Raw genomic sequence first — 24,728 nt, forward strand, 5'->3', positions numbered from 1 at the left:
AGCTGAAAAAATGCTGCGTAACTTGTATGGAACTGAAAATGTTGGGGTGAAAGGAAAGATGCCTGGGGTTTGAGAGAGCATATTAGGACAGTTAGGACAAGGGAAGGCTTGTGAGAAAGAAGTCATTGGAATCTTGATACCTCCTTTGGGGTGCATGGATAGTGTGTGACAGTGACTGGTGTGTGCGTGAGTCACTGCTGGCAGCGGGGCTGTGGAGTCGGAGGCAGCGGCTCAGGCTCCCAGCAGGAGCAGAGCTGGGAAGCCAGGCAGGGCTGAGGCAGCAGTGTTTGCACTCCAGGCGTCTGGGGGTGGTTTGTGGGCAAACAGCAGCTTGTCCTTATGCTGCCGCACACACAGTGCACTGACATGGTGTTTATGTGCATGCAGGCACATACCTGTAACTTGGACAGGTTCAACATTTTTCAGTACGAGTCTGTCTAGTGGGATGGGCTGGTCTAGGACTGTGCAAAATCCTCCCTCTCTTATGAAGGACTGCAGCTCAGGAGTGAGGGAAGGACAGACGGGGATTAAGCTGGTGTCTGAGCCTCCGTATTTCTGGGAATAGAAAATGAAGTTGGTTAGCAGGTTGTCTGCCATCTGCTCATGAGGTATAGGTACTAAACAACTCTAAATTATGTTTTTCTCTTATCAAAGATAGAGAGCTTATTTGCCTGAGGAATCTTAGAAAAACTGATTGGTACCTGGAGATCTCCTGCAAGGTTACACTTTGCATAAAAAAGCTACAAAAGAAACACAATACAACTCCACAAGCAGAAGGCAGTTATAGGCATTCCAAAAGTATTTCCCCCCCTTTCCCTCCTTATTTTAATAGCAGGGTTTTTTCTCCTTTCCTTGGGGGTAAGTTTCCTTATCTCCCCTCATGCATATGCACAAGACAGAATTCCTGGAGCTCCAGATGAGTTACAGCCCTTCACAGAAGGTTCACCAACACATGTCCCTGGGACAACTCTCAAAGAGATTTGCCTGAGGGTACCAGGTCCCTTGAATTTCTGCTTCCTTCACCAACCCTGTTGCTGAGGGATGGTGCTGTGAGTCTGAAACTTCTCACTGCATGCTTTCTCTATCTACTTTCTCTCTAAAGCAGAACACTGCTTCTTAAAAAAAAAAAAACACCAAAAAAACAAAACAAAACCAAAAAACCTAGGAGATTATCACAGGTTCATTTAGACTCAGTTTACATCAGTTTCATAAACTTAATTATCTAAATGCACTCCTACACTGAAGGTTTAGGAATTTCAGGTCATCCAGTTCTTCTGTTGGTGTCTAAATACAGATATTTATCATCTATAGAACTCTATAGCATCATTCATCAATACACGTTTTCTTAAAAACAGTCATTATATCTCAATTTTAAACTTGGGAAAATCAAGGCAAAGAAAGGACAACAAGCAATATAGCCAGTCTTCCATCATTTTAGCCTTTCTCTGGCTTTTTTCCTTTTATTTTTTTTTCTTCTTTCCAGCAGTTCTGATATCTCTGGGATAAAAAATTCTCAGGTTGCAGGGACCATTAAAAAAAGTCTTACATTCCTGAAACTTTTCTGAGCTTTAGGAGTCCAGCACATCAGAACAACATCAGGAAGATATTAAGGTCTTGTAATGTAAATTCTGCCAGTAATAGTGTTCCTGTACTATACTGAGCCTAGAAGCAGGCTTTTGAATCAGTGTTATGGTTTGCTAGTCACATAAGGAAGTATCAGCTGTTCTTCATGATGATTAGTCATCTTGTATTTTTATAATTAGATCAATCTTCCAAAGTACATTCAAAAGCCATCCAAAAGTTAAAAAATGTAACAACTGCAACCATGTATATCTCTAGACGTTATTACCTTTTTGTTACGTTTAATTTTGGTAATTAGTAGGAAATCATCAAATAAAAACAGGTAGACATCAAGGAGTCTTGTGCTTTCTGAGAAGGAAAACAAAAAATCAGTTTTATTGTGTGTTTATTTTAAGGAATTGCTACTTCTAAGATGAGGCACATCTATGAATCACTGCACCTTACAGAATTCTTTTAACAAAGAAACCTTGTTTCCAGTGTAGTTCACAACTATTTGTTCTTCAGTCTGCATTCTCAAATGTACTAAGTCATATGTCTCAGTTATTTTGGCTTCCTCATTCTGATAGAAAACTACTTGCTTGCCAGGATAAAGGACAAAAAACAATCATACAGACTATCATCCTATTGGCACCCTGGCTGTATCTCAGTCTCTCTCTGATAAACTATACAGTTGCTTTTTCTTTCCTGCACCTGCCCAAATGCTGTTGCAGAGGTCCATTCTGGATCTGCCATAACAATGTATAATTCTGCTAAGCTATCTCTGGACACGAGGAGATTCAGGGACCTTACCTGCTAGCATCAGCTTCCCTTCATGAAGGAGAAGTCTGTTTGCTGAAGACAAAAGGTTTTCACTGCTGTTTTCTTTTAAGTTTTGCTTCAAACACTTGACCCAAAAAAAAAAGAGAGAGAGAGAGAGAATGGGGGAGCCATGCATAATGGATGACGAGCAGGGAAGCAACCAGCAGCTACACAAGATGAGTGTTTGTGTGCTCCTGTCTCAGGCTAAGTACATCACACAGCTGATAACTGAGCATGGCTGTGTTTCTTCAGCAGTGCTATTGCTTAAATGTATTTATGCTTTTGAAATGTTAAGCTGGGTTTTATTTTTCCAGATTGAGTTTAATAGTGTTTGCAGCCCTGTATGTGAACAGACATAATCCTTGAGATGAGACCCACTTGATGATGTTACCATAGTGCTGCTTAAAGTCTGTCTGGGTAAAGGGGTAGCTACAGCAAAAATGTGCACATCCAGGTATGCTGTGTGATTTTTTGTAATGCATTTTAAGTGTAAATGGGAAGTTCTTTGGCTCAGCTTGAGAAGTGAAAGAGGCAAATAATTTCTACTTTACTGAATGCTGGTAATACTTACATCTATCCCATTTCATTCTGTCCCCTAAAAGCCAATATGATAGAGTCCTCCTGGACTGTGTAATTGCCCTCTCTTGGGTGCTGAGAGCTGCCATCCAAGACACACTGTGTGTGTTCAGCTACAGCACTTGCAGTGCCCAGGCTGCAGCTGCTCCTGTTAGAGCAGAGCCATCCCCAAAACTAGAATACAGACAACCAGCCAACTCTAGACCACACTGTGAGACAGACAGGAAACTAAACCCTCCTGTAGAAGAAAAAAAAGCACCCTTTAGAATCTGCTTACCTCTGGGACAAAGAACCTTTTGTCACGATCCCAGACCTGAGGCCAAATTATGACCTCTTGCAGCTGCCTGAACTTCTGAAAGTTGTCCAACCACTTGACTTTACCTTCCAGATCCCCTGAAATGTGTGAAACACCAGTTAGTGCCAGGGCTGGCAAAAGCAGTCCTGTTTCTAGAAGATGCTGAATACCGATTTTCTCCAGTGAAAGCTGAAGTACCTCACATATGAGGCTCCAGATGAAATCTTGATCTCATTGTAAAAAATGCCTAAACTCTACTTAGATCAGCAGGGACAGAATTTCAATTCATGCATTCAAAGATGCTTAAATTCACTGCTAAATGGAAAGGTTGTGTTTACTAATCTGTCTGGGGAACAGGAAAAGTTAATTAAACTGCAATCTTAAAAATATCTTCAAAAAAAGTCCTGTCATTCTAAACTGTCTGGTATAGTGAGAGAAAAATAATTTTTATTATATAGAGCCTGATAAAAAACTGTTGAAATTAATGAGAATTAATTTCAGTGGAAGTGTTGCCAGAAGTGATTGAGGTGGGCGTCCCCCAAAAATGTAAAAAATGGGTACTGTTTCTTTGCTGATTCAAGGCCATTATGGGCAAAGCTTTAATGGACCTGCAACTGAAATTTCAGGTTTTTGGGTGGAGTGCAGTGGAATGTCTGAAACCATTGCAGATAATGGTTTCAGACACATACCTCCCCACCAGAAGGGGAGTGTTTGGACTACAACTGTTCTTTGTGTTACTGGTTCACTGATCAAAAAATGAAGGCAGATCTTTGTCAGGTGTCTGTGAGTAAAGATGGGTCACCCTTCTGTCTTTAGTTTTCTTCATCCAGAGGTGTCTAATTTCTGGAAGGGTGTATTTATTCTGCCAGTAGTACTCTCCAGACATCCCATGGTCTTTTGGGGCCACACCTAAATCTGCTGTCCTTATATGTAAAATATATAAATATTACATATTTTTAAAAAAATCAGGGAAAAAAATTAATATCTGGACCAGCCTCTTGTTTTATGCAATAGCTAGAGAAAATCTGTAGCTGGGACAACTTTAGGTAGTAGGACTCTGTCATTAGTGAAAGGTCACGGACATAATGTTCCCTTGTGAGTGCAAATTCATCCTATTAAGGATCAGCCCTAAAAAATCCTCCTTAGACATAAATCCAGCTGAAAGACTTCTTTGTTTGGGATCTTTCTTGATATGGTCCAATTTGAGATCTGCTTTTAATTTTTTGCCTGTCACTGCAGATGATTCTAAGAAAATACAAGTGACTCACTGATTTGGGAGTCCTGTGACATTGCTCAGAGAGGTTTTGACAGCACAAGTTGGCCCAAATCATTCCCTACAGCATTACAGGAAGGCATACACATCCTTGTTGCTTTTCTGTGGAGACACTTGACCAGTTCACACTTCAAAGGACATGCACAAAAAAAGCCATGTAACTTTCTAATTTGTAACTGCACACTTGGCTTTTAACCTTTGCTACTTACTTATAGACTTTTCCACCTTCTCTTTAAGTGACTGGATAAAACTTTTCTCTGTTCCGTCAGTGCTCCTCTTCCAGATGTTGTTGAGGAGGAGGGGATATCGTGTCAGTCGATGCAGAGGAGCAACCAGCAGCTCTGGCAGATGCAACCTCTTGCACTGTTCATTTTGTTCACACCACTGCTGAAGACAAAGAAAATGTGCCTTAGGCTTCAGCTTCCTCCTGGCTAGGAGGTAGCAAACAGTTTTCTGCATCATTAGCTGACTGTAATGTGACAGGGACTAATGAAATATGAGTTTCTCACTCAGTGAGAACGAGGGCAGTATAAACTCTCTTGTCATAGTTTAACCCAGCAAGTATCTAAACCACACAGCCACTCATTCACTCTTCTCTCCCTCCTGTGGGATGGGGAAGAGAAATGGGAAATAAAAAATAAAGTTTGTAGTTTGAGATAAAGGTAGTTTAATAGAATAGAAACAGAAGGGGAAAAAAATAACAGAATATAGAAAACAAGTGGTGCACAATGCTCACCACCCGCTGGTCCATGCCCAGCCAGTCCCAGAGCAGAGGCCCCTCCAGCCAGCTTTCCCTCTAGTTAATGTACTGAGCGTGACACCGTATGGTATGGAATACCCCTTGGGTCAGCTGGGGTCACCTGCTGTGGCTGTGTCCCCTGCCATCTCCTTGTGCCCACCAGACTCCTCGCTGGTGGTGGTGAGAGACAGAAAAGTCCTGGACTTAATGAAAACTGTCTAGCAACAAGTAAACATCAGTGTGTTATCAATATTACACTCATCTTAAATGCAAACCACAATGCTATTCCAGCTACTAGGAACAAAATTAACAGTATCCCAGCCAAGCCAAGGACAGCTCTCCACTGGGAGAATTGCATTGCCCCTCCAGATTCACATTCTGCATTGCTGCTTACCATTCCAGATGCTGTGGCCATGCTGTCATAGCCAGTAGGGCTCTTATTTATCTGCTGTTTTAATTTTCTCAGGAAGACCTGAGAAAATTAATCTGAGTTAGGTTTGAAAGCCACCTTATATTTTGGGGTCACTGCTTGCCACTGGGGAACACTTTTCCTAGGTGTGAGTGTATGAAATCATCAGCAGGGAGCAAGCAATGTGAAACTCCAAGGCCCAAGCTGCAGAGCTTGCCTGCCACAAAAAGATGTCCTTCCAGTTTTGGGCTGCCTGTGAGAAAAACCCACTACTTTAGGTTTCTCTATCTAAACCTGTAACATTGAAGACTAATCTTAAGTGTTTACAGGACACATTGGTCTGTAGTGATGTCAGAAAGAGCAGAACCTGAGACCCCACCACTGCACTGGCTGGGGTCAGCAAAGACAAAACCAGCTGTAGTGCTGCAACTTGATAAAGAGTCCACTGATTGCTCTTTTTACCCTTAGAGGGAGGTAAATTCTCCCTTACTGGTAGTGTTTTGATGCCAAAGTAAAACATTTGAAATTGATTTATGTGTCTTTCTTTTTTTGTTTTGTTTTCCTGTAACCATTTCACTTTGTTAAGGTGGAGGTCACTGAGCCAAGGAATTAAGTGCAAAACCAAAGAAAGAGGCTAGTAGTTTGTATATTCTGCCTGCAAAAAGGCAGCCCAGCTCTTCCCCCCTTATCTGCTCTAAATTAGAAGTAGGGACTTTCACACATGCAGGTACACTCAGGAGGGTGGCTTCCAATCAGTGATAGGCTCTGCAGTTCAAGAAATCCATGTGAAATGCTATCTACGCAGTTTTGCTTCTAATGAGCATTCCTAGTTTGCTGTTAAAATCCTGTCATAAGGTAGGAAGGCTGAAGGCGACAACAGCCATAACAACCTTTACCTTCAGATAGATGCCAAAATCTTCTCTCTGTCTCAGTTTTTCCAAGTAGAAGACAGCAGAGGTATAATTAAGGCAGTAAATCTGGTGTGTCTGGCAGAGGTCACCCTGGAAAAACTGCAGAAAAGGTTTGGAAATTTATCAAGAAAGAAAAATATTGTGACAAAGGGAGAAACAAGTGTTTTGGGTTTGTAATTTGCATTTTATATGAGATTTCCTTGCATCTAGGAAAATGGAAAAAGAGGGAATTAAAAAAGTAAAGGGCAGTTTAAACAGCAATTAAACTGTAAAGTAGTAAAAATACCACAACAATGCTTCATAATGCATGGGAGTAGAGTTTTAACAGATCTGCAGAGGTGTGACACATTCTTAGACTTTGTCCTCATCAGAAATAAATGACGTGAAATTCCTATGGAAGTTGAAGATCAAACCCACTATTTCTGAAACAGCTTTGATGACTTCATGTAGCATGGTATCTTATATCTGAGTATGCTCCTAGAAAAAACAGGATAGCCTCATTTACGTTGGAGATGTTGATTGTCATGCATGATAAAATGCAGCATTATCTGGGATTTTGTCTGTCTACACAAACATTATCAATAAGAATGCCTGAAGTCAGAGGTCACAGGGGCAAGAAATCAAGCTCTAGCCTGAATTTCTCTGTTAAAAATCTTTTCACTGAGGTAGGGTCGTCTGGTATTTCCCAGAAGTTTTCTAATGGCCTCTACTGCTAGGGAAGGTTCCGTCAATCAATTGATTTTCTATCTTCATTAATATTTCCAATTTACAGGCATTAGAAATTTGAGCAGGAATTAGAGCTCCTGTAGACTGCTGTTCAGACAGCTGCCTTGCTTCCCACACTGACTGACCAAAAGGGTCACAGGGAAGGCAGGGCAGCTGTGGCTGCACCTCTCTCTTGCTTGACAGACACAGGCCGAAGTGTAATCTCAGTGTCAGTGAGCTCTTAATTAAGCAATTATGAACACTTGTGGGTCTGGTTCGTGGAGGAAAGGAGGATCAGTGTGAAGGAGTGGAAGCAGGCACTGATGGAGCTGGGATCTGGTTTCAGGGAAACATCTTCCATAGGGTGGGAAGATTGCCTCTGCCAGTGGAAGAGTCTCCTCAGAGTCTGGGCTGCTGTTCCCCAGGAAGGGAGAATCTTTCCACACTTGATTCCAGATGCAGAGCACCTTTCCATGACTGCTTCAAACATGCCAATGAATAGAAATAAAAACATCCTTCTGATAGGACCAACCTGAGGCTGAGACCAAACTGCCTGTGACAGATGGCATGGGCTTGGCTGACCTGATTGCTCTGGAGCACCTGTATGCCCTGATAAATGGTTTGCTGCTCGTGTTAAAAGCAAGAACACTTCTAATTATGTTACCATTCTGAGTACAGAGCTGAAATCCATAGGAGAGTCTGACTTGCTGACATGCTTCTTCACAGTTTCAAAAAACATTTTCAGAAAACTGAGACTTATCTAAGTAAGGGGAAAAAAAATAAAGATAAATTAGCATCAGTGTGTGGTGGGATAGAATATAAGAAAACAAAGATAGTGCAGAAAGTAGTCTCACCCCTAAGGAGTTGCAGCTGGGCCTATTAGCAGAGGCTAGGAACAGGCCTGACTTTAACAGGCCACAGCTGTGACCAAGGAGAAGAAGAGTGCTATAAAAGAGTGGGTTGGCTCCTTGAGAAGGAGCTGGACTCAGTTGGCTACTTTGTGAAGAAGAAAGAGTCAGTGCTCTGAAGAGCTGCCCACGAAACCACACCAAGAAGATATGAAACTTTTGTGATGAGGAGACAGCAGTATGGAGCTTTTGCGAATTATATGATAGCATCAGTGATCTGAAGTTAAGATTAAAGCAGTTATATTTCCTATCCCTGGCCTCTCTAAAGGCTCCAAGTGTAATGGGTGCCTATACCTATCTCTGCTATTGTCAGAATTGTCTTTAGAATTATGCCTAGAATCTTTTAATTAGTCAGAAACTAAGACAAATCTATACAAATACTTATGTTGTGATAGTTCCTGGTGACAAAAGCTTTGAAACAAGATTAGTTAGTCCATTAAACTTGTCTTAGGGTAGCAGCTGTATTTAACATGGATTGACATAAAAAATGACAATGGATGAATGGTATCTGCTGGAAAACGATGATGGTGTTGACAGAGCTGTGACAGTTAAGGAGGTCTTCATGGAAGAAGAACCATCTTTCGTGGTTTGCGTTTTTTTCATACAATTGAGGGTGAGGGAAGTATCTATAAAATACTACAAAAACTCACATATTCCCCATAAGTTAACTTTACATGTTTGTATTGGATTCAAAATGCCTGCCTTATCAGCCAGATGGGGCTGCAAGCCTGCTCCTAAGCCCACACTTTCATCCTGAGCACACTATTTTCACACAAATTCATGACTGGGCTAAGTTGTTGGCCAAACATTAGGCCAGAAGGGCACATCAATCTGCTGTGATACTGCTACAGACTGTAGTAGCAGCAAACTGCTTTGTTTGGTGCATTTATGGGGGCAAGGATGCTTATAGGATGATGCTCATTCTTTAATTTTGACCTTTACAATTTTAAAGCATACATTTTTTCATTGATTCAGTCTGCTGGCAAGAGGATATGTATACTGTAAAATGTATGAAAAAAAGGCACCACAGGCATCAACAGCAGCTTCTTTCTCCTACATTTAATCAATATTTAAAGTATGCATAACAAATGATCATTTATTATCCTCATCAATAAGGACTACAAAATTAGAAATTAAAGCAGGATGTTTTTTAAAGATAATTCTCTCAAGACACGATCAAGCTCAAAGCTAAGTGAAACACAGCAATATATCCCACTCCCTTCTCTGAACAAGAGCAAGGCAATCAACAACCACACATCTGCTGATCTCTACCAGTTGCCTGCGTGTACAGTCTGAATCCACAGCGAGCCAAAGGGGAAATCTGTTGGCTAAAAATCTTTTCCCTTGTATCTCCAAACCTGCTGGTTGGTCACTCAGCAGCTCACCAGGTGTGAGGTCTGTGACTGAGCAGCACTACCGTGCTCATGTGTTTGAGTTCTGGCTAACTGTCCCTGCTTTGAAGACCTTTCCCAGTATTCTTGTTTTGGCTAAAAAGGGAGACATTCAATATTAAGGCAAGGGAATTACAGTAAGGGAAATAAATGGAATCCAGCAGCTGATTTAGGGCATGTGATGTGATTGTGAGTAGTTTTTCAATTAAGGCAGCTGCAGAGTTCTTTCCAAAATTCTCTTTCCAGTAAAGGGTGAGGTGTCCTGTAAAAGGACCCTTAAGCTAAGAAAAATTGTTTTGTTTCCAAAGTAATGTAAAAGCTATTTTTGACTTAGGGGTTTTTAACTTTCAGGAGCTGAAAATGGTCTCCCAGCAACTGGCCAAAAGCAGCAAAGAGCTGGAGCACATCACAGCCAAGCCTTGTGGCCTCCCTCCTCCTGGACAGTGCAGAGTGAGTAGCACATGAGCACACAGCATCCAGGCTCTGTGGGAGAGATCCTTACACACTGCCAAGGGAAACCAAGCTGGAGAGAGGGGATCAGCATTTTGTTTTAACTTGCTCTTTTGGAGTGGAATAATAGACAGCAAAGTCTTTGTGCCCATCTGCTTGCAAAAGGGGACTTGCTATGTAGTTATTTTGCCATGCTTTCTGTTCTGGTGTAAGGATTGGGTAGTAGTTTATCTTCATCTCTTTTAAAAGGTCATTGCTTATGAGAATTAGTCTCAAACTTGTGTTTACTTCAGACACAACTGCCAAATGAGCTCTCTCCCATGTTTAAAATGCTGTGTACCTTTGGCTAGAGATACAAGAGGATGTTTTGCACTGGTGGTATTTGACTCTCACTGATATACCACATAGAAAAGAGGAAAAGGTGGATTATTTGAACAAAGTTCCAAATGTGAACATTGAAACTAAATAGAAGCTTTTGGTTTGTTGTGTTCTTTTACTGGGCTGATTGATTTCTGATCTGAGTAACACTTCTCTTTTTCTACTCACCTTGTTTAAGTCCTCTAAGTTTGCAAAAAGTCTCCACAAATCCACATCCAAGAGAAATTCATTACTCTGGAGGTATTTTAGAGTGTTCATAAATATCTTTAAAACCAAAACAAATCCATGTTAATTACTGTTTGTGCCAATTCAATACATTTTTATTCCCCCCAAAAATAACATTTTAACTCAAATTAATGAAAGGATTATTTAATTTAGGGAGGGCAGAAGATGGCATTGTGAGAAAAGTTTCCTGATCTGCCTGAAGGTTAAATATTGGGTTTTGTGCAGAAGAGGGTATGAGTGATGTCTCTGGGGTTTCTCTGTGGTTACCATGGAGGCAGCTGTGTCCCTGCTGTGCCCTTGGGCAAATGAGCCCCCTGCAGATCCCTGGTGAAGGACTCAGTGACATCAGTCACAGTTACAGATTTCTATGACCTTTCTAAATGCTTTCCTTCCTACCCCATGCAACTCCTGCTATCTAAATTGTTAAGAGTTATCATAAGGAAAAAAGATATTCTTGGATTAAGGTAAGTAGCAGTCCTGTGGAGGTTTTTTATCTATTTGGATTGTTTTATTAACCTGTATTCAGTGAAAACTGCATGTGCATTTATTGGCTGTTTAATATTTTATATTTTTTAAGCTTATTGAGCTGTACTGAATCTGACCTAAATCTGAAAAAGTCTTAAAATTTATAGGTTACTGAGTAGATTTTTTTGTTTATGTGTATAAAGCATCATGAAAAAAACTTGTCACCCAGGTGCCAAGACCGAATAACTAGTGAGAGTGCTTGCTGAGCCTTGTGTAATTCTTTAGTTACCATGACCTGGTTGTCCTGAGAGCTTAAAGGGTATTTATAGTGGTCTAAAAGATTCCTGTGGAGATTCATTAAAATCAGTGGAATATCTCTATACTTGGGAGTAACCAGGTATCTTTAAAACTGGTTACCCAGATGCAGTGGGTTCTTTCTTTAGCAGGAGAGTTTGGGAAGCTGGCATGGACAGAATAGCTCATCATTCATGGACCATGCAGGGCTGGCTAAGGCTTGTCTGTGGGTTCCTGCATCAGACTCACAGGGAGCCTGCATGCCTGCTGTTATCATCATTCTTCCCAGTATACACCACTTTTTAAACTTTTCAGATTTCTAAGCAAAGTGTATAGAAAGAAGGATGCTCTTCTCCTGCCTTGAACCAAAGCTGGTCCCGCTATCCTGTTTTCTGTCCCTTCCTGTTCTGCCCCACCAAGGAGGAATTCAGCCCACTCCTCTATTCCTTTCCTTTGCTTTGCAGTAGTTCTTCTATTGTCCAGGATAACTTTTCAGCAACATGAAGAATGTTTTACAAATCTCTTTTCTTTGACTTCATAAGAAATCAGAAAGTGTCTGTGCTGAGTAAGAGAAACATGATAAGAAAATGTTTGTGGAAGCTTCCATCCTTTTGAATGCATACATTAACTTTTGATGTGTGGTGAATGTAAATAGTGCAGCTATTCTTGTAACAGTCTGTAATATTGCTGTCCATATTTCAAGCTCTTAAAATTCACTGTATTGGAGGTAATACAGAGTTTTTGGGAGAGGAGTTGTTTTCAGTATACTTGTTTTCATGTAACAGTAAAACTGCAGAATTCTGAGGTTTTCATGCTGCAGTCAGGACAATCTAACCACAGCTCTATATGAAGTTAAATGACAAATATAATGTTGCACACTAGCAACATTAGCAATTGGAATAGTCCAGTAGAGAAATAACTGATTGCAGCATGGCTTCAGTGCAGTATTTGCAATACGACTAATGGAATATCAGTTGAATATCCCAGAAGGCTCTGCAGTCAGATGCTAATTGCAAAGCACTAGATTGCATCCCTCAAAAGCAATGTTTAGAAAGATACCATCATAAACACAGAAAAAGGAGCTATGGAAACAGGATGAGCAGGAAAGGTGGGAGGAAAACCAGGTGCCTAAGTCCTTCCCCCGCAGACCTCTAACGAGAGGTTTCAGGAGGCTCTATGTCCATCACAGCAGAACAAATAATGTTTCCTTATTTTTGTGATGTGAAATCTGACATTACCATCTTGAGAACCAGCAAATGATCCAGAAAGTAAGTGCATTCACTTGTGAAAAGTTCCCACACTGCTTCTTCTTTTTTCATTTCCAACTGGCTGTTGACATATTTCTGCTCAGTCTGTTGCTCACTTATAAATTCATGCCAAGATTTACTCTATTGATTGAAGAAGAATGAAAAAATTGTTGCATCAACTGCTTCAAACCTTATGAAAAGAATCTATGTCCTATTTACTGTGTAAATTTCATCTACCAGTATTAGCTATTTTTCTTCTGAAAACTTAAAAGTACCTTTAAAATATTTTAAACCCCACCATTCTCCTCTAAAATACTTACAATATATACACACTGAATTTGGAAGCAACACAATGTGATACTCTATGTTTAGGTGTGTTGTATCAAAAATGAGTGGGTAGCTTGCAAATGCTAAGGAATTTGATCTGTTGTGCTGCTCCTGGGTGGATGATAAAATGAAAGTACCAAAGGACTAGGTCTTTACAGTCACTTGGAAATTGTTTTGTATAGTCCTAAGGTGGCCGTTATCACATTATGGCCCTGCTCCAAAGTCAGGTGTCCATGTATAAATTAGGCACTGGCAGAAGCCCTTAGCAGCTGTGTGTGGGGAGCTGCAGATAACAGCCTGCTGTGAGAAGCAAAAGGTTTGCTTCAGAGAGGGGATGCTGTTAGGTGCCTGGGGCCCAGAAGCCTTGTTTGTCTGGCAGACAGGCTTTGGTGCCTTTCTGGAGCCAAACCTTGGTGCTGGCCCTGACCTGCATGTGGCTGCCTCTGAACACAGCAGTGGGGGTGGCTGTGTCCCATTTGGCCTCTCTCTGATGCTCTAGGTTCTTTGCTCTGCTTTTCTAGCACCTGTAGGTGCTGCTGAGAGGGTTGCCTTGAGACCTTTTTCTGAAGGTGGTACCTCCCTGGTCTAGGGCAGTCTGGATCCTTGGCAATATCCAGATGATTTTGAGGGCCCTTGCTAAGCTACTCTGACCCTCAGTTTCCCCTCCATATGCCATTTTGCTAAAAATATGCCATATACTTATACATTAATTTGACAGAAAGGTCTCATATCCAGATTAATGAACTGAAAAATATTCGCTTATAAAGAATACAGAATTCCTCCTTCTAGCCTTAAGTATCCTTGATACAGTATACTGAGAATTTTGATACCTTAAAGCAGAAAAGTTCATCTGTGCAGTGGTCTATGATCTTAACAGTAGAAAGACAACTTTCCAGATCAGTTGCTTGCTTCTGTTTGTCTTTACTCTGTTGAATGACAAGAAACCTGATTCATAGAGTGTTTTAAAGATTGTTAAGAAATTTACCCCTCTTGCCCTAATCCTTTAGGAGTTTACCCTTAAATGAGTGATTTCTCTGTCTTTCCAGGCTCTTCTACACAGAGACAAGGCAGTGATGTCAGGTTTCTTTGTAGCTGTGGGTGGGGTGTGTAAATACCTCAGGTCTGGATGTGTAAGACATTGGTAACAGGCAACCCTTGGAAAACAGAACAAATGAAATGCTTTGCTTCCCTTAGCACTGTCAGGGACAGGGGACAACAGATTCATAGTTGAAATCCTGTCATAGGTATACAAATTTGTGTGTTTATTTATTTATTTTTATTTTTTGAGCTATATATGGAAATAGATCCCTTGGTCATCTGCAGAGCAGTGTCTGTAAAATGAGCTTTCAGAAAGTTAAAAGAAGAGCAGTAGTTTGTGTGAGGGACCATGAAATAAAAACAATTGCTTTTGTTTCAGCTTTGTTTATTCAGGCCTTGTAAAAAATTTAAGCAACTCTAATTTAGTGCTGTGGGCACAGACTTTTAAGGTGTTTGCCTAAGTTTTATCTGTCCTCTAGAACTGTATATTCCCACTTCATGGATTTCTATTGTTTGAACTTTAGGCACTGAACTCAAGCAAATTTTGAAATATGTGTTTGATTATAATATGTGAAACTTAAACCCTAAGTTCAGTAACTAATTTTGAATGATAGATTGAAATGGGGCAGAAAAAATAATGCCATTAATATATATGCACACTGAACCAGTGTACCAGCAAACGAATCTTCATTAATTAAATGTTATGGCATTTAATAGTCTTAGAAATCACTTTTATCTGAATATCAAGTACTTTTTATTGCAAATTTAAAATATTTTCCTGAATCTAAAAATCCTCAGGTAAAAATCCTCAGGTTTAGTTCATGTTCCTTCAAATGCTATGAAACTACTATCAAATGAAGAGAGAGTTCTTATACATATAAACCTGAGTACTTGCACTGGTTCTGTGTGCACAGAACCAATTGGTTCTGTATTCTTTCATAAAATGCAAAAAAGTTGCATTAGGAAGGGACTGTTCTTAATTACATGCTTAGGGAGAAAAAGTTAAGACACTTGTAAATAATTTTTTTGAATGCTGAACAGTACACAGAAAGGAAATTCAGATACCTTAGTAAGTGAAAGTTTTCATAAATGGAAAAGATAAGGAATTATGTTAGACAAGATAAAATTCACTGAATTGTGCTTTCACTGGTGAGTGAGAGGACACTCATGAGGAGAGGAAAGGCCTAAGAAAGTATCGTGGAATGCTGCTTTTGCTGGTAAAGCTTAGAATCCTTGCATGTGAGTGGCAGTCCATTGCATGCTCCAAAGCCCTAGGGCACACAGGAAATACAGGATACATGGTGGTCCAAGAAACAATGCAGCTGATTTGTCACCGTGTGCTGCCTTACCCTAGGGAGAGGCTCTGGGCCTGCTGCCAGCCCTGAATGAGAGTCCCTGCTGTCATTGCCACTCTGCCCTCCTGGTCCACGGACACCTCTCTGGTGATGGGAGCAGGGGCCCTGACTGCGCTCTCGTGCGCATCCCATGCAGTGGCTGCACTGGAGCCACCCAGTCCTCATTGCAGGCTAATGTGCAGGCAGTCCCAGGGAGGGCTGAGACACCTCTGAGTTCAGCTCACCTGCTGGCTGCCCTTCTCCGAGGGCAAGAAAGTAAAGAAGATATTTTTACCCAGGTTAGTTGTGGGAAAAGGCAAGGTCAGCGCAAGGAGAAATAAAATGGTAAAAATACTCACAACTCCTCTTTTGGCAAATGGCCACCTTGACTTTTTGGATTCTAATGGGTAAAACAAGCGTTATCAGTAAGGAAACAAATAGATAAAAAAGAAAACTATTATTTGTATATGCAGCTTGATAGACTATATTCTACTTGGCTCATATTTAATACTTGAGTTTAGGCAGTTTGTACACCAAACTTAAAACCCATGAATCTTGTTGGGCTCCTCCCAGCAAGAATTATGACTATCTGTGGTGGGATGGTGCTGAACACTCCTACTTGTTGCAGTGATCACAATGTGATTGCCAATTCTTAACCTGGGAAAACCATCATACCGCAAGGCAATTTTTGAAGATGATGTTTTAAAACAAGAATTGGTCTACGCCCTCTCATCGTGATAAATTGGAATTATGCAGGTATTTAAATCTCCAGTGAATAAACAATCCTACTAGCCCTGGGCCTCAGATCTGTCATGAGGCTGGCACAGTGAGGCAGAGTGTAATTTGTGGTCCTTGTTGAGGCACAGGGAAAGCTGGGGATCTAGATTTAGGAATGCACTGGTGACCTGTGAGGAACTACTGTGTTCAGCAAGAAATTTGAAAAGGTTTTCTTTATGTGGCACCCATCTTCAGGTGTGTGTAACAGGGAATCACAGTCAAAACTTTGTGTTTCTGTATTTTGAAGGTCTTAGCCATTCTGGGAATGGCTGGCTTATTTGCTGTCATGAAAATGCTGGTTGTGACCTTGGCTGACTTGTTTTTTGAGAAACTTTTGATCTCTGGCCACCAGCATCTCCGTCAATCACACCACACTATATTCTACAATAGCCATTTGTGGCTTGTAGGTCTGCATTTGAGCTTTAGAATGTCTTGTGAGAAACCTCTAGCCATGAGTTGGGTTTGCTGCCCTTGTGATCAGAACACAACCGCAAAGGGCAGCATGGGCCACTTTTCTCTCTGCTTGAAGCTGTGGAGGTAGGAAATTGTACCTCCGCTGCTTCCAGATGGAGATCCTGGCCTGGGCTCTGGTTGCTTCTAGCCTGTGGAGGAGCAAAGTGATCTGTGTCCTACCTTCTCATCTACTTGCATTTTGCATTCAACAGTAAAATGCAGGGGGAAAACAAATTGTATACATCCTCCCTCCCATCCCACACGCACACGTGTTCCAGCCCCGCTTTTGCTGGGCTCGGAGAAGCAAACCCCACCCCGTATCTGACCTGCACTGAGCAGGAAGGATGAGCAGGGCAGGTAGTCCATGGCACTGTCTGACACCAGGAGGTCTCCAGGGAACACCTCGAGGCCCGGCAGACTCACCACCAGGGAGCTGCGCCTGCGCTCGGCTGATCTGTGAGACACAACAACAACAACAACACGCGTCATCTCTGTCCTCCGGAGGCTGCAGGGACCTTCTGAAGGGCTCCTTGCTGATCCAGGAGGGAATCAGCTAAAAAACCAGATCACAGGAGCTGTGACATAATGTGTTAAAAGAACAACGAGCAGAGAATTTCAGTGACTGACAGCAAACACCTAGTTGAGTTTCAAACTCCACGGTGTTGCTGAGATCAAGGTTGCTATGGTCATAGCTTGCCTCAGATAATAAGTAATTAGAGCATTTAAACATTGAAAATTCCTGGTTTCCTCTTGAGGTTAGGCAAAAAGTGAGTGGGTGTGGATGCCATAGGACAGAGAGAGAGAAACGGCAAGTGTTTCTCACAGTGGCTTGTGGGAAATTTTAGGGAGCTGGAAAGGTGTGGTAATTTGTTAAGTATAAAGAATTTGCAGGTAGTGTTTTTCTATTTGTTTTCCTGTTCTTTTCAAGGACAGTGTGCAAAGATGTTTTTGTTAGTTAGCCAATCAAATAGAGCCTATCCTATCACTCTATAAAAAGCACGTGGTTCTCTTAAACAAAACCTTTACCTTTTCTACAATCCTGCCTCTTGCCTGTTCCTGTGTAATTCTCAGTGCAAGACTGACAAGTGGAGGACTTTAGAATCTATATTTTGGCAGTGGAGTTTAATGGAGCAATTAAATACTGTTTTTAGCTGACATGTGTCTTGTTAGCCTTCCTGTAACTCAGGTGATTTCAAGAAAAGACAGCATGCTAGGAAGCAGTTAAAGTGTTGGGTTTTAAAAAAATTATTTAACCTTTTGCCTAGTTTGTACTATTTTTTTCTAAGTATTTTTGATTTTTTTTCTGCTATTTAAAATATTTTGAATGTAATATGACTCAGTGGCCCTACTGATCAAAAAAAGTCTCTTTCCAGCTATTGTTTTTCCTAATGGAGAACACTGTCCAGCATCTAGATCCATGAAGAAAAGTGACACAGGCATTCTGTATCCAGCAGCATCTTTGTGCCACAGGCTGCTTGCATTCACATACAGAAACTGTTGGTCCATGTCAACAACCTTGCTGTATTTTGGTAATAAATCACACTGATAGCTAATGAGTTGTGTTAGTACATGCTGCAGAGGGGCTGCTGTGTGCAGCTGCTGTTGTGCTGCCTTCAGTACATGAATACTGCATTAGGGCTCAAAGGGTCAGAAATTCAGTAGCTGAGGGAGGAGGCACAAAGTATATGCATGTTTATAAAAATTCTGTTTTTCAGTCACCACTTATTGTGTATGGTATTTTTGGTCAGTTAAGCCTGATTCTTACTGAGATCTTTTTTTGTCTAGGCAGTTATCTTACTGTGAATACCTACCCATCTGCCACACTTGGTGTGAAACCTGACAGGTATATTTTTTCCTTTAAGTGCATGAATAGTTACTTGACAGCTTATCAACTGACAGATGAGCTCTGAGGTGGAGAGCTGGGATTTGATATGTATGGTAAGACATGGACATGTGCCTTTTTTATGACCTGACAGTGACACTGCTTGCAATTGCCTTAGCTAAACAATTGAATGGTCTAGATGAAAGTGCTTCTAACAAGAGAGGGGTCTGTAGGCTATCAGGAGGGCCAGGCCTGGGCCTTTAACACTTGAGCCATGGACATATCAGGGCTTAAAAACCACATCTTGAGGAGGTTACAGTGTGAAATGCAGGAGTTCTTTGAAAGTTTTTCTGCTAGTCCTACTGAATAGAGAATATAGGATTTATTTATTTGGCTTTAGGGTTTACAATGGAACTTTGGCTTCTCATGACACTGAACTTTCAGTAAGTGGTTTGAGAGCTTTAATGGATGGGGGGTCTCTTCCTTGGCTGTCTGCAAGCCCATACCACTGCAAGGGAGAGGAGTGCTCCTCTCAGGAGTGCCTTCCTGAGACATGCACTGTGTGCTACCAACTGCAAATTTTCAGTGTTGGTAATGATTGTATTAAGATGCCACTGAATCCTCTAGTGATTCCATGGTGCAATCTTTTGGGCAGCTGGGCTATTATACAAGTCAGGTGTGGCAATATAGTACAAGGATAATCCTCAAAGGTGTTATTACTGTATTAGGAAATTCAGGACATTTATTTTAGGTTGGCTTCACAGTAAAAATTTGCCAATATATTATTGATTTTTAAAGCATCTATCCTACTACTATTTTCACAATATATTTGAAGCTGCAGGCTAGTGGCTTATGAAGACTAATAATGGAAGCACAGAGTCACTGTGACATTATTATTAAATGACATTATTTACCCAGACCAAAAAGGCCTTGAACTTCAGGCACACATATGGCTAAATCTGCTCTTCACATAGGTGCTCAAGCCTGTGAAATGTGGGAGCATGGCAGCACCCCTTGGGTGTCTGTGTACAATATTCCTTTGCAGTCTGATGAGCCTGGGCTGGTTAATGGCTTACATGTCTAAATTATACACTCATGCTTCAGAGATGGAAGCACAGATATCTGGTTTCCTGGCCTACTGCCTGTAGACATATTAGATACATCAGATGCTTCTGTTGTTTTTTTTTTTTTTCTGAACAAATTAAATTGCTGAAGTTCTGTGTAGTAAAATCTACTAGGTTTTAAGTCTGCAATATCTTAGCACCTTCTCATGCCTTCAGACTCTGTAGCTTTTCCTATTTATTTATTTTTTTTTGTTTCACTTACTGGGGGCAGAGGACTACAGTGGTGGAATGAAATGCTTGTGCTTTAGGGGCAAACTCAGGCATCTGAGGAGATATCATCTGTAATAATTCATTCTTAAAATTCACTTGGTTTTTGAAACATGATGATGTCATAGATTTACATGGGAAAGTTAAGGAAAATTATTAAAGACATTGAAACAGGTCATGGTCTGGTAAAATAAATATCTTGTGTATATATTTCTAAGACACAGAAAGTGTCTTCATATGTCCCTAATCTTAGCCTAACTAGCTATCCCAGGGAACAGACATCTATATAGATCATCTTACTTCAACAGCAGATATATTACTTCAAGGACTGTCCACTAGATGTGAATAAAAGCAACAGAGGATGTTACTGAGGTAAATATTGTAGGGTGCTCACAGTACTGAGATCACTGCCAGGCAGAGACTGTTTCTCGAGCTGCTCAGGGAGGGAGTTTGGACTCCCTGATTCAAAAAGTTAGCATGGAAAATGACCTATTGTCAAAAGTAAAATGATTTCTGTGATTGCATGAGGAGTTAGGTTTAGGGTAGTTGATACTCCTCCTCCTGTGCAATGTGCTCCAGCGCGACCCTGCTTGAGCAGAGAGGTTGTAACAGAGAAGCCTCAGTGGTCCTTCCCAGCCTTACCACTCTGTGATTCTGTGAAGTCGTGACACTTTACAGCTGTGTGAGTCATTAAAAGAGGAATGGGAGTATTTCAAGCTAGATGAGCCCAGCCTCTTCAAGGCATTGAATAGGAGCTGTCTTGGCAGTTTCTGTGAAGGCTCTTCATTAGCTGATTTGCTGTAGGAAATAGTGCAATGCAGTTTTCCACCCAGTCTCTGATACTGCTGAATGGTGCAAGGAGAAAAGAAGATCAGAGTAAACTTGAGGTTTTGTTTTATCAATGTTTTCTTCCATGACAGTGTTGATTTGGCATCTCACCTTCTCTCCACCACATATACATCTATCTGTGCTGCCCCTCTTTCCCTTTTTGTTTATTTCTTTTGGATGATTCTTTGTAAACAGCATCAGTTCAGCCAGTTGCCATGCTGACAGGGATGTGCTGGCATTCTTGACTGAGGACTGTGTGGGAGAAGGCTGTTCAAAATGAGTATGAGTGCATTAAAGAAGTTTTTTGAAAGTACAGCTTGGCAGCATGGAGATGTTCATTAAAACTGAAGGACAGAGGTATGATTTTACCCAGGCTAATACGTAAGTCACTCTTGGAGAAGAGTTGCCAACTGTCCTAATGTGCTTTTAGATGGAGAGAATAATCTGACATGTGAACAGTTTTTGCTGGCTGTGATAAGAAGGGATTAGCTGTTAAGAAGTTAGACTAATGATCTTAATGAAGGAGGAGCTGAATACAGGCTTAACCCAAACCTTAGGCCAAATTAGATTTGACAAAAAATGTTTAAAGCAGAAACTGATGCATTTTAAAATATATTTTTGCACATTCTAATATTTATCTAGATACAATTCATAATACATTATCCCAACCACCTTTTGACAATTTTTCCAGCTGGTGCTTATGGAAAAAATTTTGGGTTGTGGTTTCTTGATTTAAAAGGTGTGTGGATATAAGTCCAAAGCAATACCCTAGGTGGCAAATAGTTACTTCCCTCCTGAAGCCACTATAGGCAAGCAGCACCAAGAGAAGCTGTGTACACTAAATGTTCCGTGTTCTCCTGTTATACCATCTGCCTTCAGTATCTTCAATTTCTCCCCTGAAGTTTGTTGCACATCATGCAAATCTTCATGCTGACAGAGAGATATGTTTATGTATTCCAATTTTGTGTTGGATCAGACCAGACTCTTCCCAAAAAAGGTACAGATCACTTGTTTTCACATCCAGATGAAAAGATCTTTCCCTCCCCTTCTCTGTAAATTCAGATGCCAAAGGGTGGGTTGGAAATTGCAACAGTTCAGAATATCCAGGAAGCCTCTTCTTCAGTGAACATGTAATTTCAAATGCATGCACACATCCCTTGAATCTCCTCTAGGGAACTACATTGTGTAAGGACTCCTAGACTATTTCAGTCTGCTCCAAACCACCCAGTCCCAAACATCCTTGAGGGCACCTTGCAGTAAACAGAGCACTACTCCATCAATGAGAGAGGGGTCATTATTAATGGAGGTGCTATCTCCTGCTTCCTTGTTGTGTGGGGGGGGAAAATAAAACTTTCCTTCCCTTCTGTAAACATTTGAACATCTTAAAGAAACATATCTTAATAAAAATTATTTCTAATAGCACTTTTGCTTTCTGGTAATTGTTTTGAAACCTTGACACAATTCACTGCACAGGTATCTTGTCTGCCCTAAGTTATAAAATCTGCATATTCTATGTATTCTTCTTAGTTTGTAGGATTAATAATCCCCCTCTCCAGTAGCAGTCCTAGATCTTCTTTGCTTATATATATATATAAGAAAAATATTGAGCTGTTCTGCTAGCTCCTTTGCTCCTTTCTCCCTTCCACAAACTTTTGAAGAATGTCACTCAAGATTATGAGATATTTCACATTCTTCAAGCTGAAGTTTGGCCCTGCTAAGCCAAACAAGTGGACCTTTGGGCAGTGAGATCCTAGCGCAAAGCTCCCCGATGATCCGGATGAAATATTGCGTGAAATGTAGCTAAACGTGCTAGGGAGAGGGCCACCTTTGAAAGAAAATCTCATTAGAAAGTTTAGTGAGCTGCTGACAAGCATTTCACATAGCAAATCTACAAATTGAGGTTGAGTTATGTATATATGACTCAATGTTCAGTTTTGTCTTAAAGTGAAGCAAATTCATTAAAAATGTAGGAGAGTCAAACTTAGAATGAAATAAAATAAATGTGTGCATACCTTTGCATGGGCAGTCCACTCTCCTGAAAGAAAGTGAATATACTTAGTTAGTTGGTCAGAAAGCAAGCAAGCAATCTGACTTTTTCTGAAAAAAGAGCTCATTTGTAAAGGGAAATGTACTAATAATAGTGTAATAGGCTTGGGCATAGGATAACTAATTTCACTGTTGTGGAGCAAGGAGAACTCGTTTGATATCCAGAATGTTTTCTATATTTGAAGGGGTTGGGGGAGGAGGAAAAATAGCTTTTGGTTTGTAGTGCAAAGTTAACTGGCTAGTGAAGAACTCTACACCTACCTTGAGGAAAACGTGTGTGTAGGCCATTTGCATAAGGACAGAGCTGAGCATGTGTGTGACTTTAACTGCCTCTGCACACAGGGGAAGCTCTTTGAGAGCAGATCTAGCAGCACACCTGGCTTGTACAAAAAGCCTCTCCTTTTCTCCTTGTGGAGAGCTGAATTGTAATTTCCTGCCCTTGAAAGATGCAGGGTTGGCTCCTCTGTTGCATATTTCTCTTCACTGATTCTGACACTCCCTGGACCAGGGTTTCTTTTTTTTCAGAAGAGATTGCACAATTGCTTCTTTGTTTATGGAACTGGACATAAAAAGGAAGGGGTGCCAGTGAGTGGTGGAGCTAGGTAAGTTGAAATAAATACAGGGAATTTTACCTCTTCCATTGGTAGCAGCAGACCTTAAATTTGACTCAACAAACTTAATTCTTGGTTTTATTAGGGTTAGTAATGCCGTTCAGTAAAACAGAATAGAGAACTTCCCTGTCTTAGGAATAATCCTGCTGAATGGTTAAAGAGTGGATCAAAAGAAAATAGTCTTCTAAAACCCAATCCTCAAGAGGATCAATTACTTAGTCTTATTCTTCCATATCCCCACCAGCAGTTGTACTGGCCCGCCAGGGTGGATGGACAGAGATGGGAAAGAGTGGCCTGTACAGGAGTGGACTAAGCTAACCTGGTCACCAAGAGGCAAGGCTGGAACTGCTGTCTCTTGCTGATCTGGAAAGAAAAATCTCCCTTCCTGTTAAGTGTAGAAGCCGGTCTGCTGTGTGAAAAGGATCACGGCCCAACATGTAGTTCAGGTTGAGAACTGGGGTTTTATTTGTGCACTGGCCGATGATGGACCAACAGTGAATATGAAAGACTGAAAAAGAGATTGCATGCTCCTGTTCCTCTTACCTGGACACCTGCCCAAAGTGTAGGGATCGGGCAGGGGAGTCTTGTAGGAAGCGTAGCAGAGTTGGCTCTCCAAGAGCTTCTGGATTGCTCATTGGGACTGTCATTGCTGAGAGGATCCTCTTTGCTTGGAAGTTTTGATCTGGGTAGGTCAGACTCTGGAACTGCTAGAGTTCTCTCAGATTTGGCTTTGGATGACAATAATTTTGCATGGACACAAGAAGGCAGCGACAATGAAGATGTTGTAATGCAGCGAGGTGGACTTTTACAAATGTGGTGGAGAGAGCCAGCATATTCCTTTTGATTCCCTAGCTGAGCTGTGCCAGAACAGTCCTGAAATGACAGTGCTTGTGAGGCAGAGGCCATCCTTAGGCGCCTTAAAGTTGGAGAAGTGGAAATTCTGGCCCGAGCATGGCGGTCGAACTGGAAAGGCGCATGGTGGATCCCAATGCACTCCTCTGCAGGAAGCCTCAGAAGTGAAGACTCTGTGTAACCTCGTTGGAGAATGTAGTCCCCAGGAGGCAAGGTGGTGTCCATACAAACTGGTACTGTCTGCATTTCAGAGGAACTGAAGACACCTTCTGGACTGATGCTTTCAGACAAAGCAGCATTTTCCTTATGGAGATCATCTTCCCTGTCTAGAGGTTCCACGCTGGTGCATGTTTCTTTGACCAGGTCTGGAGAATAATCAGAGCTTGGTTGTTGCATTCTTAATTTGCAGCATGAAGATTTATATCTATGTGTACCTAGGAAACATGATCAGAAACAGTTCTTACAAACTTGCCGTATGAATTTTTAATTGGGAAAATATGCAAATGGAAAAAATATCCAAACAAAACAAGGCAGGTATGTGTGCTAGCGCAGAAACTATTACCTTTGCATTGAATCCAACTTAAATGCAGGTTTTGAGAGGTTCAGGACCCAATTTTGGCAAGCTGTTTAAACAGCTGCTAACTTTGAGTGTGCCAGCAGTGTC

At 41.1% G+C, this 24,728-nt stretch overlaps 1 protein-coding gene across 1 annotated transcript in view; it reads right to left on the reverse strand.

Moving 5' to 3' along the window:
• Positions 1–24,460, reverse strand: part of PLEKHG7 (pleckstrin homology and RhoGEF domain containing G7) — a 29,651-nt gene extending 5,191 nt beyond the window's left edge. The window contains exons 1-14 of the mRNA XM_041474261.1: positions 23,756–24,460; positions 22,568–22,590; positions 16,901–17,028; positions 15,704–15,744; positions 13,803–13,898; positions 12,637–12,786; positions 10,583–10,678; positions 7,952–8,047; positions 6,568–6,681; positions 4,733–4,907; positions 3,233–3,348; positions 2,371–2,464; positions 1,850–1,929; positions 396–555 (exon numbers count right to left, since the gene is read on the reverse strand). Of these exons, the coding sequence (XP_041330195.1) occupies positions 396–555; positions 1,850–1,929; positions 2,371–2,464; positions 3,233–3,348; positions 4,733–4,907; positions 6,568–6,681; positions 7,952–8,047; positions 10,583–10,678; positions 12,637–12,786; positions 13,803–13,898; positions 15,704–15,744; positions 16,901–17,028; positions 22,568–22,590; positions 23,756–24,460 (2,074 nt within the window). The remainder of the gene's footprint in view (positions 1–395; positions 556–1,849; positions 1,930–2,370; positions 2,465–3,232; positions 3,349–4,732; positions 4,908–6,567; positions 6,682–7,951; positions 8,048–10,582; positions 10,679–12,636; positions 12,787–13,802; positions 13,899–15,703; positions 15,745–16,900; positions 17,029–22,567; positions 22,591–23,755) is intronic.
• Positions 24,461–24,728: the final 268 nt, after the last annotated feature.

This window comes from Pyrgilauda ruficollis, unplaced genomic scaffold, assembly GCF_017590135.1.
Source record: "Pyrgilauda ruficollis isolate IOZ18807 unplaced genomic scaffold, ASM1759013v1 scaffold32, whole genome shotgun sequence".
NCBI lineage: Eukaryota > Metazoa > Chordata > Aves > Passeriformes > Passeridae > Pyrgilauda > Pyrgilauda ruficollis.